Source organism: Prinia subflava, chromosome 3 (assembly GCF_021018805.1).
Source record: "Prinia subflava isolate CZ2003 ecotype Zambia chromosome 3, Cam_Psub_1.2, whole genome shotgun sequence".
Taxonomy (NCBI): Eukaryota; Metazoa; Chordata; class Aves; order Passeriformes; family Cisticolidae; genus Prinia; species Prinia subflava.
The window spans coordinates 78,013,715-78,032,485 of record NC_086249.1 but is presented as its reverse complement, the minus strand read 5'-3'; the positions used below and the strand labels follow the sequence as shown (position 1 = coordinate 78,032,485).

At 40.1% G+C, this 18,771-nt stretch overlaps 1 protein-coding gene across 1 annotated transcript in view; it reads right to left on the bottom strand.

Moving 5' to 3' along the window:
• Nucleotides 1-4,991: 4,991 nt before the first annotated feature.
• The window catches only part of IL1RL1 (interleukin 1 receptor like 1), a 41,032-nt gene continuing 27,252 nt past the window's right edge, over nt 4,992-18,771 (bottom strand). The window contains exons 9-14 of the mRNA XM_063392631.1: nt 17,703-17,771; nt 15,718-15,850; nt 15,468-15,625; nt 11,221-11,364; nt 9,092-9,250; nt 4,992-7,224 (exon numbers count right to left, since the gene is read on the bottom strand). Of these exons, the coding sequence (XP_063248701.1) occupies nt 6,875-7,224; nt 9,092-9,250; nt 11,221-11,364; nt 15,468-15,625; nt 15,718-15,850; nt 17,703-17,771 (1,013 nt within the window). The 3' untranslated portion in view covers nt 4,992-6,874. The remainder of the gene's footprint in view (nt 7,225-9,091; nt 9,251-11,220; nt 11,365-15,467; nt 15,626-15,717; nt 15,851-17,702; nt 17,772-18,771) is intronic.

Here is an 18,771-nt window from a genome sequence, read left to right as displayed (position 1 = left end):
CTGGGGACGGGCAAGGTCGGGAATGGGCAGGGTGCCCCGGAGAGGTCCCTGGGCCCCGAGGGCGGCCCCCGCACACCCGCAGGGATGCCCTGGCCGGGGCAGGAGCCCGTCTCCTCCGAGCGAGGGCAGAAGGAGGTGTCCGCGCCCAGCCCTGCCTCCCCACGCCGCTGCCCAGCCCTGCCCTACCTGGCAGCGGGAGGCGGCGCTGCCCGGCTCGGCGAGGGGGCTGCGCTGCCACCCGGCCCCCGAAAGCGAGCACAGCGAGTGATGATCCACTTCTTAGGAGGCGGAGGGGGTGGGGTGTGTGTGTCTCTTCCCTCTCACCACCGTTCATGGGAAGAAAAGGCGTAAGGAGGTGATGGCTTCCGTTGTCTTTAGCCGAAGCGCCTCTTCCTCCGCTTTTCCGCTGAACGCTCATTGTAGGACTCTTTTCCAAGGAGTGCGGTGGAGGTAGGATGGAGTGCTAGGAACGAGTGTACTGGGCCGAGTATATCAAGTTTTATCTCTGCTACAACTTCCTCCCCACGTCGCTGCCTGGTTTGAGAATGAGGACGTGCATAGAGCTGCCACTGAAAGGTTGATACTCTGCAAAGACCTCAAAGGACACACACACACACAAAAATATCCTGCCAAAAAGAATTACAAACTATGGTGTGCAGGAAATGAGACAAGGAAAAAGATAAGATTCTATACACTGTTTTTATGAGAAATGTCCCCATTTCAGTGCTATTTTTTTCTGTGCTACCATCTCCTTCAAGGGGAGAATAATGGAAACTTTCAAGACATGAAACATTTTGTAGCTCCATTACTGCAAAATGAGTGTTGTGTATTCACGTCTAAATAATCCATCATGCCATCATTTGAGTTTGCTTGTTAGCCAAACGTTGGTATATTGAAACTGTGGTTCCACCAGGGGTTCCTGACAGGCACATTTCTTGTTTGAGTCCTGTTGCTAAGTAAATGAATGCTTGCTGTTGTTTATTCCATGAATGCTTTATCTGCTAAGTACTGTACAATGATTCACTATACTTCTAAATAAAGTTAGTTTGATAACAGCAGGAAAAAAATCATTCCCTCAGGAATCCTTTTGTTTACATGTCACTCATTTCATCTTCAGAAATTTGCTTGGTGACAGCTACCTTTTGGGTTTTTTACCCAGGACAACTGCTAATGCAAAAGTTCCCAATTTCAACAGGAGGAGACAGTTTATATGTAAAACAAGCAGGTTACACTTAAAAGGAGGAAGGGATTACACAGAGCTGGCTTTCTAGCATATTTTCATTGCAGAGGTGAAGCAAAGAAACCCTGGAGTGTTTTACTGCCTTATCTCTTTTTTTTCCTCATCACAGAATGAAGCAATATGTCTATAACAACAATTAGACCTTTGGATAATGTAAATCAGCACAATTCCAGGAAAGTAAGCTAAAACTCTAATGAGCTATAACAGCTTTAAAAATGTGTAGAAGATACTTTGCAGTGCTTTTGGGCTTATGACCTAGTACTTGATTTTAAAACCTAAAAGAAAGCAGATATCATAAATATGATAATGATTTTATATGACAGTCTGGAAACTATTTAGCAGCCAACAAATAGAATGGTAAGTAAAATGTCATGAGCTTTTTGCTTTCATGGACTGTCTTCATAGTGACAGTTTGGAAACTTCTTTTTTTGACTCAGTCTTTTACAGCAATATTTTCCATGAGCTTTTCTCACATTTATTTGCTTTCATATTCTTTTGAAATACTCTCAAGTTTTTGAATTTTAATCTGCATTGCAGAAAGTGCTGTGATCAATTGGTCCTTTCAACTATTCTCAGAGCCAGCTCTGTGATACGTGAACATATGTGAAAGGAGAATAAACTTTACACTTTTTAGTTCTAAGACTAATACAATTTTAATGGAGGCTAGCCTAGTAATAGATATGTAACTTGACTAAAAATAGCCACAATTTACATTTTAATTTTGAAAATTTCAGGATGAACATGAAATTTTGCACTAATATTGGAAAGATTTTTTTGAATGTAGCTCTGACAACCTGACTGGTTGAGAATCACTTAGAGAAGACTAAGTATTTCACACAGTTTTTCACATCTTCCTTTCCATCCAGCATAAACTATACCGAGGTGCTAACTGAAAAACTGAAACTATTTCCATCATAAATTGCAAAACATCCAACTCCTGTAACCACAGTTTAAACCTGTTTGCTGTTAGATGGCAATAGTCCTCCTTAAGCTACATCTATTACCTCTATATACAAGTTATATTAATTCTTAGCAGACTTTAAGTCATAGTCAATGGTTGTTCAGGATTATCTTCCCCTGATGTCAAAAAAGCAGGTTACAAACTGATGTCTATTAGAGCCTCATATGTTTCTCAGAAATTTTAAAATACAGAAGTTGGACACTTTCAAACTTTCCTCCACATCACCACATGGATACATCACACAGGATAATCCCAGAGGTTTGAAGGGATGTCTGGGAGTTCTCAGGTCCAGCCCCTCCTCAGGGTGCATACAAATGAGACCTGAGCACTTACAAGAATGGGGATTCCAAAGCTTCCCTGGGTACATGTGCCAGCTTTGGAACGTGTTCTTGTACATGGTGAAAATTTTTCCTAATATGTAACATAAATTTCCTTTGTTCTAATTAGTGCCAATTACTTTTTTGTCCCATCTCTGAGCTCATTTGATAAGAGTCTGGTTCCATCCATTCTCTCTGTCTTTTCATTACATTACTACAGGTAGAAACAGGGCCTCTTGTCCTCTCCCTGTATAATCTGTGCTCTTGGTGGTCTTGCCTGGACTTCAATATGTCAGTACCTTACTTGTACTGGGGAGCCCAAAACTTGACATGGTGCCCAGAGATATTCTCACAAATGCTGCATTCAGGGGAATAATCACTTTCCACAACTACATTCTCACTAGTAAGGTGCAGAGTGCAGTTGGTCACCTTAGTCACAAGAACACTGCTGAATTGTGTTCACTCTAGTGTCAACCAGGACATCCAGTCTACTTCTGCAAAGCTATTTTGCATTAGGTTGACATCCAGGTTGTGTTGCTGAATGGGGATTATTCCATCTCAGATACAGCACTTTGCACATGCCTTGGACTGAACTTCGTGGGTTTCCAATCAGTCCATTTCTTCAACCTGTAGCTGTCAAAAACAGCAGCCCTGTGCTCCAGTAGGTCAAGCATCCCTCCCCAGTTTGATTTTCAGTCTGAAAATTCATTGTTTGTGCAGTCTCTCCCATTGTCACAGTTATCCGCAAGGATGCTAAACATTCCTGGTAGCGGTATCACTCTCTGAGGGATGCCTCTAGTGATCAGCTGTGAGCTGAGGTTTGTATGCTGGTCACAATGTGTTGGTCCCACGGGGACTTTGGTCTCACTGTTTTTCTAATCACTTTGGTGGGTTTGTCTGTCTAGCAGAGATTGTGTCAAGGACCCTGCTTAATACAAGATATGCAGCATCCAGTGTCCTCCCACTGTCCAAAACACAGCTGAACTATTTGTGTCTAAAACAACAGATGAAACAGGGTTTTTCCACCCTTGAAAGAGTCAGGAACACACAGTTATACATTCAATTTAATATACTAGCAGTTTTACACATCATCTTCCAGACAGTCTCTGCCCAATGCTGTAAGGTTTTCATGTTGCATATACTACAAATAAGAGCTTGCTACAGCAACTCCCTAAAACCTCTAAAAACTTCCTTTAAGGGTTCACGTTCTTGGGCCTCACAACCATGTGAGCTGTAGGAAATCAAATCTCAATCTGATAGGATTTGTAGCTGGTCAAAAACTCTGAGTGCCTGTTCACCCACGAGAGGGCAGGATGACTCTGCTCTACCAAGTGAAAGCAAATCTGCTCTCCAGAGTCCCTTGAGGTGCCAAAACCACAGAAGCACAGGGCAGAAACTAAATAACTTTTAGTTAAAACCCATGGTGGACAATATAACTCAGCAAAAAAATTGCCTTGGTGCTGTTCAGTTTAAGCTTAAAGCATCAAAACTAATCTTCTATAAATTTTCTGTGTTTATGCTTACGTTATTATTTCCATGTTTATTTATTTCTCTGTTGAAAGAATACTTTTTGTGGAGTGGGGAGGCAGGGCAGACTGTCATTCTGTTATTCCATGAAGGCAGACTTCTTAGTGTAAAAAAAAAAGCAATTTTATTGAAAAAAAGATCTTTGGAAATCTAGGCTGTTTGAAAGTTGCATATCATAGAATGATTGAGGATGGAAGACACCTCTGGAAGTTATTTAGTCAACCCCCTGCTCAAGATTGGCCAGAATCAAGCCCTGGAGGTTTTTAAGTATCTTCACGGCTGGAGACTCACAACTTGCCTGGGCAACCTGTGCCAGTGCTGGGTCACCCTCACCATAAAAAATCCCTTTCTGATGTCCACAGGGAACCTCCTGTTTTTAGGTTGTCACCCATTTTCTCTGATCTTGTCACTGGGCATCACTGAGACCAGCCTGACTCCCTCTTCTTTGTACCCTCCCTTCAGATGAGGGACTTCACCAGGCTAAAGAGCCCCAGCTCTCTCTGCCTCTCTTCATGGGAAAGATGCTCCAGTCCTTCCACCAGCCCCATGGCCCTTTGCTGTACTCACTCCAGGATGTCCACATCTCTCTCCTGCTGAGGAGCCCAGAACTAAACACAGGACTCCCGATGTGGCCTTAGTGGTGCTGATATTTTAATGATATTGTAAAAATATTCCACAGCTCTTTTTGTGCTTTCTCTCTAACATTACAAATATGATAACATCTGCAGAACATTTCCATTTTAATGCATATCTCATATTTTTTATTAAACACTAAGGAATAACAACAACAACAACAACAAAAGGTGACAACTGCAGCATTTTTTAGTCATTATTACAGTCACATACTCACCCCCTGGTAGTGCAAATGTTCTTTGCCACTCTCTGAATTTGCCCCTTTTCTTTCTGTCAAGGCCATTTGGTTCACTGCTGGCAAACCACAATAAGATTTATTTTCCTTTTTTTTTTTTTTTTTTTTTTTTTTTTCCTGGGCTGACCATGAAACTTGAAAAAAAATAACATCATCACAAGAGCCATGCAGTAGGTTTGTTTTTCACCACCATAACTACACACCTGGCTAAGAAGTCAGTGACACATCAGTATATTTCAGAGTAATTTGCATCATTGCCCATCCTGTGCTCTTCCTCATTGTACCTTCTCCTCATCTCTTTCCAGCTTGAAAAGTCATCCTAGATTTTTCATTTCTGAGATACTCACTTATGATCCTTTCTTATTCATTACAAGCCCAGGACTCAAACTGTACTAGAAACTTATCATGTCAAAATCTTGGAAGTGAATATTCTGTCTTGCTCAGTGGCTTATGTAAAAAATATTCATCATTTATAGCAACAGGCTTTCCTGCTTTTACATATGCCTTAGATGCCTTAGCATGCCCTCTGTGGGAAGAAATGGTACTGTAGCACTGCACACAATCTAATGAGGTAATAATAAAATGCAACATTTGATACTTGATAGTTGTGGTGAAGTGAGCAATGAGTGAATGAACACTTATGCACATTTTTTTTCTACTCCAAATAGCTATCTATAAGTCTGAAGAACCATATTCAATAAAAACTTACAGTAAAAGGAATGAACTTGCCTGTTTGTCATCCTGGACTTGGTAACAATAAGGGTTCTGCATCTAATTTTCACTTTTTAAGCCCATTCTGTAGCAAGTCTAAAGCTGAAAACTAAGCCTTCTCTGATAGTAAGAATTTCCTGGATTTGAAACTCTAAAAATATTAAAGTTTGCAGGGATACCTGTACTAGAATACATCTTGTTCCTGCTCACCTGAACTAGAAGGAGATTTGTCTCTGACTTTTGCATCTAAGATTATTTCCTATCAGAAAGTATATGAGGCCAAAGCATGGAAAAGGGTGGATAATTCCTGTTATAAAAAAGCAGTCTATTTTTTCAGCAGCTTAAAGGAATGCTGTCAGTGTATCAACAAAATCCTAGATTTTAATATGGTATTTCTATCTGGAGATAATAATTACAGTAACAGCATGATTATTGTACCTGAAAGATTTAAAATTTCCCCTCTGTGTGAGATTCATTTAATAGAATGTAAAATATTTTAAAGTGCACATAAAATACCTTTATATGTATCAGTGCATTTATTTCCCTTAACAATGCATGTGATATATATATGTATATGTATATATCAGTGCATTTATTTCCTGTAACATTGCATATTATATTTATAGATATAGATATAAACATATAGGTATATGGATATGTCAGTGCATTTATTTCCCTAACATGGCTTTATTTTTTTACTGCTGTATTCACATCAGTCTCAAAAGACCCTTTAGTGAGGCTTCCATAACTAAGGAAAAATAAAATGTCTTTTGAGTATAACTATTGAATCAAAAAGGAATACATGTCAGGAAAAAAAAACCAAAACCATAACATTATTCTTTTTAGTTGCAAAATACACATTATACTTTGTAATCAAGCAATACAGTAGGCATTTGTATTTTAGCAGCTGCATTAGAAAGATGAAGTAAACGTGCAAAGCATTCAGTTATTCACAATCATAACTTTTTATTATATGTACAAGTATGTATAGAAAGACTATAGGTACATTTGGTTTTCTGACGTGCAAAATTCTCCACACAATCTAGAATTATTTCTTTGCAAAACTCTCATACCTATAAAATGTTCCCTCAAGTTCCTAGACCTCTTCGATCAATTAGCCAATTGTTACTCAACTGAAGGACAGAAAAAAGTTCAAAAAACACAGCCAGACTTCCTGACTGCAGTCATGTACCTTCTGAAAGGAAAAACAGCTGTGGCCTTGTAGTCCATCCTGATAGTGCTTTCCGAGACTATTCACTGGTGTTAGCTGAGTGTGAGGGCCAGCATGAGAGTGGCATATGGTACCTCACCTGTTTCCAGAACTTAGAGTTGGGTGACTGTGGGTGCACCGTGTGCTCCTCTTTCCATTTGACGGTACCTTGCTGCTTAATAATAAACCTAAGAGATTCCTGAAGCTTCCCATTATCCCCAATTGTCTCCATTTCCAGAAGGATCACCTTTGTGTCATTTTGAATGAGGGCATTGTACAACGCAATGTGTTGATCATAAGCATCTTCTTTAGAATTAATCAGCTGGTGTGTTAGCAGGATGATCAACCTTCTACTCTTCTGCATCCTCTTCTCAATTGCACCAGCTGTATCTAAAAACATACAAGAAAATGATGAGACACTGATATTTCTTTTTAAGTTCTTTTGCGGTTGGAAACTCCATTTTCATTGCTTTGTAACCAGACATAATTTCTATCTCACTTCAGTCTGATACAGGTTGTTTATTAATTAGAAAAAGACTTTATCCCCTAAACCCCTCAAAAAGACAGAAAAACAATAACCAGCCAAAGAGGATAGGGCAGGGGGAGAGAGAAAACCAAAAAGGCCAAAACATAAAGCTTTCATTTCAAATGGGTTTTTTTGGTTGAAACAGTAATAGTTTCACTGCTTTTAAGTATTGTTAGGAATTTCTAGTCCAGTGGCCTAGGGTTCAAGGCTAAGTTCAGTAGATCTGACTGTATTAAAATTATGTTTGATCAACAGTCTCCATGTAAGGAATTGTGTTGTACCAAGCTGAATACCTTAAAGATGATCTTGCAATATTTACCCATGAAAACTAGTCATTAGGAGACCTTTGGGTGACTTGTTTCTAAGAGGCTTGTTTTTAGGTGGGGTTAGAGTTAATTACAGTTAATTGTCCTGAGTTATAGTGTGCTAATTTATACTCTAATTTGTGCATTGTGCTGGCCTTCACCCTGCAGGGGTGGTCCAGACTTTCAGGGCTCTGTTTGTCAGCACAGCTGAAGGTGTTTGAATTTCCCACTGCCACGTTAGGGAGAGCAGATCAGTGCTACTGTCACTGTGATGCTGGGCTGAAAGAAAGGAAGCGGGAGCCCAGCTGAGGAAATTCAACCCACCAATTATTTAACAAACCAGCTGATTTGCAGATGCATCAGCCAGCTCCATATGTACCCTCTTTTCCTCTGCTGGGGACTGCCAGAGCACTGAAAGTGGTGTAAGTTTGTGCCACTGACAGTTTTGTCAGCTACTCTATCTCCTTGGGCTTGATCTGGGAATGGTCTGGCCCAAGAACTTTTGCAGCTGTTCTTTACTTTTACCTTTCCAGGCAGCCCTGCAAAGTTGTGAACAACTTTCCAGAAGAGAAGGACATCAAAGATCTTAGCCTCAGCTCAGGGCAGATGAATGACACCTGGCCCAAGGCAGATGATTTCAGAAATGTGAAACAGAAAATGCACCAGTTTAGGCTGAAGCCTGCCTGCTCACTGACAGAGAAGATCTAGTCCACAGAAGAACCAGACCACAAGACAGACAGACAAGTCAGCTCTGGAGGAGAGGAGATAGCACCTAGGTGGCAGAAATTATACACAATAGTGTGGAGGGTGCCTATATGGAAACTAGCACAGATTAATTAACATTATTTCATCCTGAAAGACGAGAAAGCAGGAATGAAGCATACCATTTTTCTCCTGAACTAATGCTGGGAATTGTGTGAAGGGAAAATAGATCATGTCAGTGAAAAGAAGCTGAACTCCTTGTGACTCTAACACCCTCATAAAGGGTTGAAAACTCCTGAGTGATAACAGCAAAGGTATTTCCTCAGCTGAGTTTGTGGGTTTCTCCTCTTCCTTGTCTTGTAGTCAGCCAAGGCAGCTCATGCACGGTTTGGTTGTGGTTTTGCCCAGATAATGGCTGCGCAGAGTTAGGCTTTCCAAAGAGCAAGTGTTGGTTTAAAAGAGTCACACTCAGGGTTATGTTTCCTGTGAGTTCCAAGATGATAAGAAGTCTGTGTCCCTTCCTTGTAATATGCTTTTCCTGGCACACTGGAAAGCACAGAGTGCCCTTGTGACCTGGCCTCAGAGAGCAGACAGAGGGCTGCTGAGTGGATGAGCTTCAAGGAAAGGAATGTAGAGTCACCTCCTACACACCTAAAAGGGACTAGAATCACAATTTGCTCAAGCTTGACAAGTAATTCAGTGCATTGTCAGATCTGAAACTTACCTTCCCCGGGATATATATCTCTCCCATAAATACACAATTTATATCCACATTTATTTTCTAGAATATCTGGCATGATTTGGTAAACAAAATATTCCACAAAATTAGCTTCACTGGTGTGATTTTTGGGGTAGATAACATACGCATCATATATCTTCCCATCTATAAGGCAAAACAAGAGGAAGGAGTATTGTGTTAACATGAATTAGAGCTGTCTATTGCAAAAAGCAGAAGAGAATAAAAATATCAGTCTAATAACAAATAGATCTAAGAAGTAGTTCTGGCCAATCGGAGTAATGTCTATCATCTGGTGCATGCTTGGAAACGAAAGACTGTACATATTGGTGTTTTCCATGCTCAATTGTTTTGTCCTGTGAGTTTGTAGCTTTGGAGAACCTGGCCTTTGTATTGTGAAGGCTGTATTCCAAAGTATATGCAGTGAGATTTCAACTGATTGATGTATATTAGCATGATATAGCAATGAAGATCAACATTTGTTATTTCAGTGATAAAATTTGCTATTAACAGGCTTTGTCTCTCAGCACAACATTTTTGTTTGAATTTGAAACAAATTCAAACCATTTGAATTCTTTCATCTTGAAGATTTTATTCATCGTTCCCACAACATATCATACTCCTGAGTGAAAACCCCATTTCTTAGGAAAGTCTTACAATCAGAATCAAGTACAAAGTCAAGTCTTTATTTCATTCCTTGCATCATTTCTCTAAATTTAGTTTTCCATTACAGCATTTTTATTCTAATCCCAAACGTTTCTTTCTTTGTGGTGGAAATGGCCATATCCTTTCTTTTGTTGCTGAGGTTCTTACTCAAACCATTCCATAGAGGAGATAGATTCTATGAGGAGCAGCTGAGGGAGCTGGGGTTATCTGGTCTGGAGAAGGCTCAGGTTTGACCCTATTGCTCTCCACAATGACCCAAAAAGAGGTTGTAGCCAGGTGGGGGTCATCCTCTTCTCCCAGGCAACCAATGAAGGGACAAGAGAACATAGTGCTAAACAGGAGATGGGGAGGTTTAGGTTGGACATTAGGAAGAATTTCTTTGTAGAAAAGATGATTAGGCACTGGAATGGGCTGCCCAGGGTGGTGTTGGAGTCACCATCCCTGGAGGTGCATTAAGGAAATGGCACTGAATGCCATGGTCTAGCTGACATGGTGGTGTTTGGTCATAGATTGGACTCGATGATCGCAGAGGTCCTCGGTGATTCGGTGAATCTGTGATTTTGTGATTCTGTAATAATAATGAAATGTCCATTTCCAGAGTCTGATTAATTTCATCATAAAATACACTTACATGGAAACTGTCCCAAAAAAAGCTTCTTTCCTCTTTAATGAGAAGATAAGTAACTAGATCAGCTGTAGAGATCTACCAAGAGTCAGCTTCAGATTCAAAAACTGTCCATTTAGCTGGATTTGGTCTCTTAAAAACCTGTACCTCATTGTGTTGTTAGGCACTGCCTGCTCTTCAGCTGCCCCCTGCAGAGGGGTTCAGGTGTCACTTAAGGCCTAGGGCAGCCCCAAGTGCACCAACTGCTTACTGTTAGTCAGCTGGACCCAGCCACAGATCTCCAGGTTTCATGTCTAAGATGGAAACTTGCACGTGTGCACTTTCATTTCATACAACTAAATATAGATGTCTGAATCTAGAGCTGAAAGCAACAAATAAAGTTAGATGGGATGTATTGCTCCAGAAATGTCTTCCACACTATTGGCATCTTTCTTTTTGGCTACAAAACCTTTTGCTCTAACATATGTTTTTAACGTTACCCATCAGGTTTGTTCCTTTTCATTACAGAGCATATAACAAGTGCAGTTAATAGCACTGTAAAACAGATTTTCAACATCATTCATACATCAGTATTTTATGGCAAATACTTTCATTAAAAAACCTACAAAACCAGGACTGAATCTCTCTTTTATGTAATTCAGTGCTACAAAACCCAGGAAACAAGGGAATGTAAAGCACTTGTAGAACTATGTATGACTTCACTAAAGGTGTAAGAAAGAGAAGAATCAGGCTCAGGTGTCATGAGTTAGCAACTATCACATAATTTACTTTCTCTGTGATTTGTCATTTTCCTTTTTTTAGACTTTCTCTCTCAAATCTTACTTACCATCCTTGACTGAGTAGGGCTGGAATATCTCCCGACAGAACAGGACAATGTCAACTCGGAAAGAATGGTAAAGGATAACTGAGATTGCTATTGCACCTAGCAGTACTAGAGATCCTGTGATCAGGAGGATGTTAGGAAGAACCTCTGCAAAGTAGAGCAATATATCGTTAGCCACAGAGAAGTTAACCAGTGTGCTGAAGCTTGAGCTTCATTGCCTTACTTCTGTTACAGCTTTCAGGAGCTCAAGACAGAGATGACAAAGATTTTTCCCCAGCCAACACATAGGTCCCTGAACTAGAAGTACATTAAGCAGTATATAATTAATATTCAATTTGTTGAATCAGACCTACTTATGCTAAAAACCACAGCTGACCATGATGTTTGAGTCTTTTGTAACTTTTAAAAACTGATAATAACACAACCATTTTGTGAGACATCTAAGCCCACGCATGAAAATCCACAAAAGGACAAGTGGAGGCTTCTGGCATGATTTCACAAATAGGGTACAAAGAGCATGTGCAAGTAATGAAATCTGCAAGATAATAACTAAGATAGCACTTAGACAAGAAGGAAAACAGAACACGTCCCGGTCACAAAATAAACTATGCTAAAGTCAGATGACGTTCTCTCCTGCCTTTTCCTTTCAAGGAGCATGTAATAGCAATGATGAGTAAGAAAAACTGGGATAGAAAGGAGTCACCCACTTTAGCTCCAGTTTCCCTCATGGAAGAGATCTAGAATCTGTCCACCTTTACCTCAGAGATGAAGACTTATCAAGGATAGATTTAGTCTAGATATGTGGAAGATATTTTTTTACACTGAGGGTGGTAAAACACTGGAACAGACTGCCCAGAAAAACTGTGGATGCCCCATCCCTGGAAATGTTCCAGAATAGCTTGGATGGGGTGCTGAGAGATTTGGTCTAGTGGAGGGTGTGCCTGAGAAATTCTGCTGAAAAATATACAAATGAAGAGTTTACAAATACATTTTCCCTTTCTTCTGGTAGGATGTGAGGTAAGTTTTACAAGATTTTCACATTCTACATTTCTTTCTTTGGCATTTAAAGAGAAAAAGAAATATTAGGCTTGTGATGAAGCTTACCTCACCAGAACCAGATCGGGGGAAACACTTTCCAGTAAGATTGGATACAAAAACAACCAGTTCCTTCTAAAGTGAAGTTTGGCCGTATTTTTAACAGTGTCACATGATGCCTATGAAGGAACTTCATCCTTGTTGACCCTTTCAAATTTTAGTATTTGATCCATTTTCCTGGTCAATACACACACCACACAAAGTAAGAAAACCCCTTTCACTACCCGGAGGGGCTGACCCAAGCATCAGAGGGTGATGTTGTTTCTTACTGACACTTTTGCTGACAGTGTGCTCATTATAACATTAAAATTATTGCATTAAGTCTCTACAAACATCTAGAGAAGAAACATGTTACAACATCAACTTTTGCAATTATGAGCCTAAAAAAGGCTTTTTATATTTGGGGTTGCACTGATTAGACCAAGGCTGGAAAAGAAGCAATGTGCCCTTGCAGTTTGTAACATATCAGACAAGAACCACACAGAGGTGATTTCCTGTGAAGTGAAGAACAGGTTCAATTCCCAGTAATGCTGGCTTAGCCTCTCGTTTCTCTGGAATAAATTATTGAACATTCACCAATTTAATTTACTAGCAAACATTCAGCACAATGGGGGCAAGTGCCACAAGCCCCTGAACAAGGCTGAATAGATCCTGTTGTTCCATTCGACTTTACTGCATCATTTAGCAGCTGAGTTCATGAGCAAGCCGTCTTCTATTTATATTCAAGAGCAATGGGAATAGAAAACTATCAGCTCACAAGGACTAATACTGGAAAGGCAAGAGAAAACATGTCAGAAAGGAACTTTTGAAGGAGTTCCAGACAAACTCCAGAAGAGCAGCAGTTTTTTCTATCTTCTCTGGCTTCCAAGATGGATGGACTTCCAGACAGTGAAGGCAGAGATCTGAGTCTAGAGTTCCTGTCCACATCAATTCTACAAAATATGAGCCAAAAAGTTAGCTTTAGCTCTGAACATCTTTGAGAAAGAACAGAGATGATGCTTTGGGCTGAACTTTATCTCTGCTTTCAATGACTGTGTAAAAAAAACATTAACAGGCTAGTAGCTAGCAGACACAAGTTGTTCTGTGGGAAACACTAAGGAGAAATCATACATTTGGATTTTTTTCCTATTAAATACAAACACACAAACAAAACACAAAAAAAACCCCCAAAAAATTAAATACAAACACGCAAACAAAACAAAAAAAAAAAAGGAGTGTGCACATTTTAAAATTCCTGGGTCTAGCAGTATCTGAAAGAGAAGGAAAATCCAGGGTAGTAATGATGGGGATAATGTTTTACACATTTACAAGATTAGAGGCACCAGTGAATCCTAGCATTTTTATTATTCTGAGAAAAAAGCAACAATGCTTTAGCATAAATATTGCTGAGCTGTGTGGCGACTGAGTGAAGAAAACTAAAGCAGAGCACAGCCACTTCTGGACATATCATTGCTGACACCAACAGTGCTGAGGAGCAGAAGCAGCTAGCTTGTCAACAGCAGCAACAAGGACAAGGGTGCAGATATCCATACAAAAAAAAGCAGCAGGGTCACCATCAAGAGCTTTCATGAATATTTACTGAAGACCTATGAATAAAAAACAAAATAAGATTTGTCTATAACAGAAATAAGATTCAATGATTCATGGGATGGACACAGAACATATGCTCTCCTTCATCTAGTTTGTAATATGGGGCCAACAAGGGACTTGTATTGATAAACTAGTGAGCAGAAACTGTTACTCAGTTCCCTTCCCTCTCATTGCAAGCACACTCCCACACTGAAGTACCTACTTCAGTGCAGAGCTGGTGTGCTTTCAGCTTGCTCAGTGATGCTGCACTCAAACTCCCCTACCAACCAAAACATCTCCTGCCATCTTCCTGCTGGGTGCTATTCTGCTGTTACAATTCACCTTCATCCCTTCTAGTCTAGGCTACAGCAAGGAAATTTGTCCAGGCTTTGAGGCCGTGATCCTGCTCTCATGAGCAGCTGAGAGTACAGCAGGACATTGGGTCTGTGCACAGCCTGGGATCAGCAGTACACTTGATTTTACTCTTCCCACCACTCTCTTATAGAAAACCAACCCCTGTTAAAGGTCAAGACATTTACTTTCAAAGTCCTCAAGAAAAGAGAGTAGTTTTAGATTACATATGAGGAAGAAATCTTTCCTGTGAGGGTGTCAAGGCGCCCAGAGAAGCTGTGGGTCCCCACCCCTGGAAGTGTTCAAGGCCAGGTTGGATGGAGCTCAGAGCAACCTGATCTAGTGAAAGGTGTCCCTGCCTTTGGCAGGGGGTTTGGAGCTAAATGATCTTTAAGGCCCTTTCCAACCCAAACCATTCTATGATTCCATGATTCTTGGTGGTTCAGCATATTTGAAGAGATGAAAAAGGAAATAATTGATCACAGCTGCTTCTTGAGCCTTCACAGACAAAGCATTTTCTGTCATAGGAATCTGATTCCCAGGTGTTTGCAACAGTGCTTAGGGATCTGGTTATTCCTATTAAAAAGAATATTCCCATATGAGCTAAGGATTATCCTTGTCCCCATCATTACTACCCTGGATTTTCCTTCTCTTTCAGGTACTGCTAGACCCAGGAATTTTAAAACAAAATCAAGGCAAAGCCTTTGAAGTGTGACTCACACCTTTGTATGCCACAGAGGGAACACAGTGGCACTCAGAGAAGATAAAGAGTGACTGTGAAGAGGTGATTCACACAACATTCACTCCAGAAAGGACACTACACTGGATGCCATATAGTAAGGAAGGCAAACAAACTGGCAAAGCAGCAGCTGAAACCCTTGTTTTTAAAGTTTGCCTATTTTCTGCCATGCTTTCACATTAAAAATAGTTTGATTTGTCACAGTGGAGAAATATCCTAGAAACAGAATATTCTTATCACAGGGCTGATACAGTCGTGCTCTGCATGTTTCATCTCTTGCTGGTACTGTTTGAATAATGTCTCCCTCTCTCCCCAACCCCAAGGACTCAGCCATGAGAATTTTGCAACTGGCTTGAACATGTAGGGAAGAAGCAGGCTGGTTTTGCTTCTTATTAACTGAAACTTTTTTACTATCTGAAACAATTAATAAATTTAACTCACCAACATATTTCAAACTCAGTGCGAAGTATAAAGTATCAAAACGAAAAAATCCTACCCTCAGATTGCACTTTGAGTTGTAATGTCACCGTGACTCTTGTGTTGTACATTGTGTTCAATGCTATACATGTGAAATTTGACTGCAGATCCTCCTTTTTTACTTCAGTAATATTCAAAGTGGTCTCTTCGTAGTATACTTGCTCATTTCCATCAAAACTAATAGAAAGAGAAAGAGCTGGTACCATTGGTTTCAATGGCTAAGCACAGTTTGCATAGAAGAAAGATTATTCTGTGTTATATGCACTTACAAATGAGTTTCTTCACGAAATCTTGATAAAACAAGTCTTTTCACTGGGGTGTTATCCACATTCCATCTGACAGCAGCCACTGGCTGTTTCTTAATCCCCAGGCGGGCCCGACATTTCAGAGACAAAGCAGCACCTAATCAAGATACAGAGATGCAAACATTCCTTGATGAAGAACATAATTTTATTTTCCTCATAACATCTTTTTCTACAAATCGTCATACAACTTGTGAGCTTTGTCATAACAATTTTGACATATTTTTCTGAACAACTGTTGACAAAATGATACACAGAAGAGACAAAAAGAAATAGTAAAATGAATTTTTCAAGATATGAGCTAACAACACACCAAGGGTTACAAAAGGAATTATTTATATTTATTATCATGAAGGCAGTGTACTCGTTACTTGTGATGCTTGACATATGTAATCAGCTAGTGAGGAACACAGAAAGGATATGGTAGTTGACCCACAAATGTACACAGAAATAACCTTATTAAATTTCAGTGTATATTATTTTGCATAACAATTGTGTGCAGCCTTGTCTTGAATTTTATTCAAGCTGGACAAAAGTAAAGTAAATCAGTCCAAGCAAAACTAAAACAGGAAATTACTTATTAGGAAAGATTTATTTCAAAGAAAGGGTCACCACCCCACCGAAAGAAAGTATAATTACAACTTGTAAGTCTGTTAAATGTTGTTGCCATGTAAGTCTGCATCTAAGCAGGTGTTATCTATAAGATTATCAAATCTTACGGTTAGATCATGAATTGGTATTATGGAGCATGGAGAAATCCCTTCATTTTTGCAAACGGGAGAAAATAGGACCAGTACAGCAATTGGGTTTTAAATGGAAAGGGAATTTGCTGTGTGTAAGCAGTGCCAGAGCAATAGGCAGGGCCCACAGAGCACTAGGCACTGACCATCTTACTAGAGGAAAGCTTGTCCTCGAGCAGAGGCTCGAGCAACAATTTCTGAGCAACAAAACAGCTGGGGGAAAGAGGAAAAAACAATGGGGATGTGAGTTAGCTGACAAGCCTCTGAGCCCCAGCATGTGGCACAGAGAGGGCTGTGGACCCCTGCAGTATCTACTACCAGAGCAGTCTTGCTGTAGGACAGAAGCAGGAGTGGTAGTTACAATCCCTTCTCCCACAGGCCCAGCTTCACCCCACTTGCCCTGGGAGGCAGGCATCCTGGATTACTCATTTAGATTTCAGATGGGTTTAGTCTCTTGCTGGAGAGCTCCACCTTTCTCCACTGACTACAGAACAACCCCAGACAACTCTCACTCCTACCAGAAACACCTTGTCCTGATGGTGCGAGTTACCCAAAATGAATCTGAATCCCTGAGAACATCTATAGCCCTGAACAGAAGAGAGCCAGGAGCAAGCTCTACACTCTGTCTAAAATCTCTGCTTGGTCCTGTTCTTCAGCCCTCCCAGTATCTTCCAAGCAGACTGGTCTGATCAGTGCTAGCCAGCATGGATATGAGACAGGCAGTGCTCCTCAGCCTCAGGGCTAAAAACCAGTTCCTTGCTCTCCTTTATTGCTCAACAGAGACACAGGCACTGTCTCCACGTGGGGACTGAAAGTAGTAAGGAGTAGCTCTAGTCACAAGAATAGTCCATCCTTCCCTCTTGGAGGTACCATCAAGCAATTTCAAGGGATTTAGCCACAGCCCTCTTTGAAGTGGATGGAAGCTGTCACCTTTCTGCTGAGTTGTAATGATTCACACCATGAATAATCCTAATCTATCCCAGTGACAGTAGAACAAGTTATTTAAATCTTCTTAAACTTTACTTAAAGCCTAAATAACCCATCAGTCATAGCTAACTTCACACCCCTGGGCCTGGAGGGAGTTAAATCTGGTAAATATTATGGTGCAAAATTGTGATAAAAAGTTCCATCATTATATCTTCTTGAAGATACTTGTGTTTACTAGACCATTACAAAATGTTAATTCAAAAATATATTAAAATTTGTACTCACCAAGCTCTGCTTCTACTACATCTTTATTTTTTGGAAAGATGATTTGAGGTGGTAGAGGTAAATATTTCACTTGAGAAATTAAAGAGGAAAAGAAAGCATGCATTAGCTTGCTTGTTGTGAAAATGCATTTTGTAAGATAGGGTTTGTAATCTGTACAATTAATATTTTATGATCACAAAACAGAATTGCAAACTAAGAGTGTTTCATATACCTCTTGGGACCATCTGGTTTTATTCCTACAACCAAATATCTCTGGGGAGTATGTACATGTTAATATTTTCACTATTTTCTCCCCATCTATTTAATTTTTTACCTTTGTAAGTAGAAGGTAAAGAAAAAAAATTAGTTTTTGAAGTTCTGCTTTAGCTGCTGAGTGGGGTAAAAAGTAAATGCTGTTACAGGCTTTTCTCAGCTGTTTGGGGTTTTTCTTAAGAGACATTTGAGAAATTACTCATTTCTGTTATACAAAATAGCTAATATGTACTTTTATGCAGTATCTGAACTCCAAACATACCGCTTTCTAACCCTTTCCTCATTAAGCTTTTTTATCTCAAGGCACATCTGTGAAACCCCTATTTCCCAAAAAGATCTGTAGGAACACGTTTCAGTCCCTGCTTCCCAGACTGACTGGATATGATAAAACAGAAGTCAGGAGAGAGCCAGTAACTTTCCAGCTACCTGACTATGCTAAGTTCTTAGCTGCCAGAATTCAGAGCCAGAAAGTCCTCCAGATCAGCAAGGCAACAGGAGTATTGCCTTTATATCATAATAAAAAGCAATAACAAAACAATCACATGAGCCAAACTCAAGCCCTCCACCACCCCCCAAGGAAAGGTCTTTCTGACTATTTTTCCACTGATCTGAATTGCAGAACTGAAGACACATTTTGAAGTCTTTAAAGCTGATGCAATCTGAAACTGCAAATTGCTGTGGATCCTTTCCTGACCACCATCCAAATACAAAGTCTACCTGAAGAGACTGTATCCTAGAGGCAACTCAAAGCCCACACACCGCAGTCATATTGGCTATGTTCAATATCACAGAGACATAGTAATCACTGAGATCTATA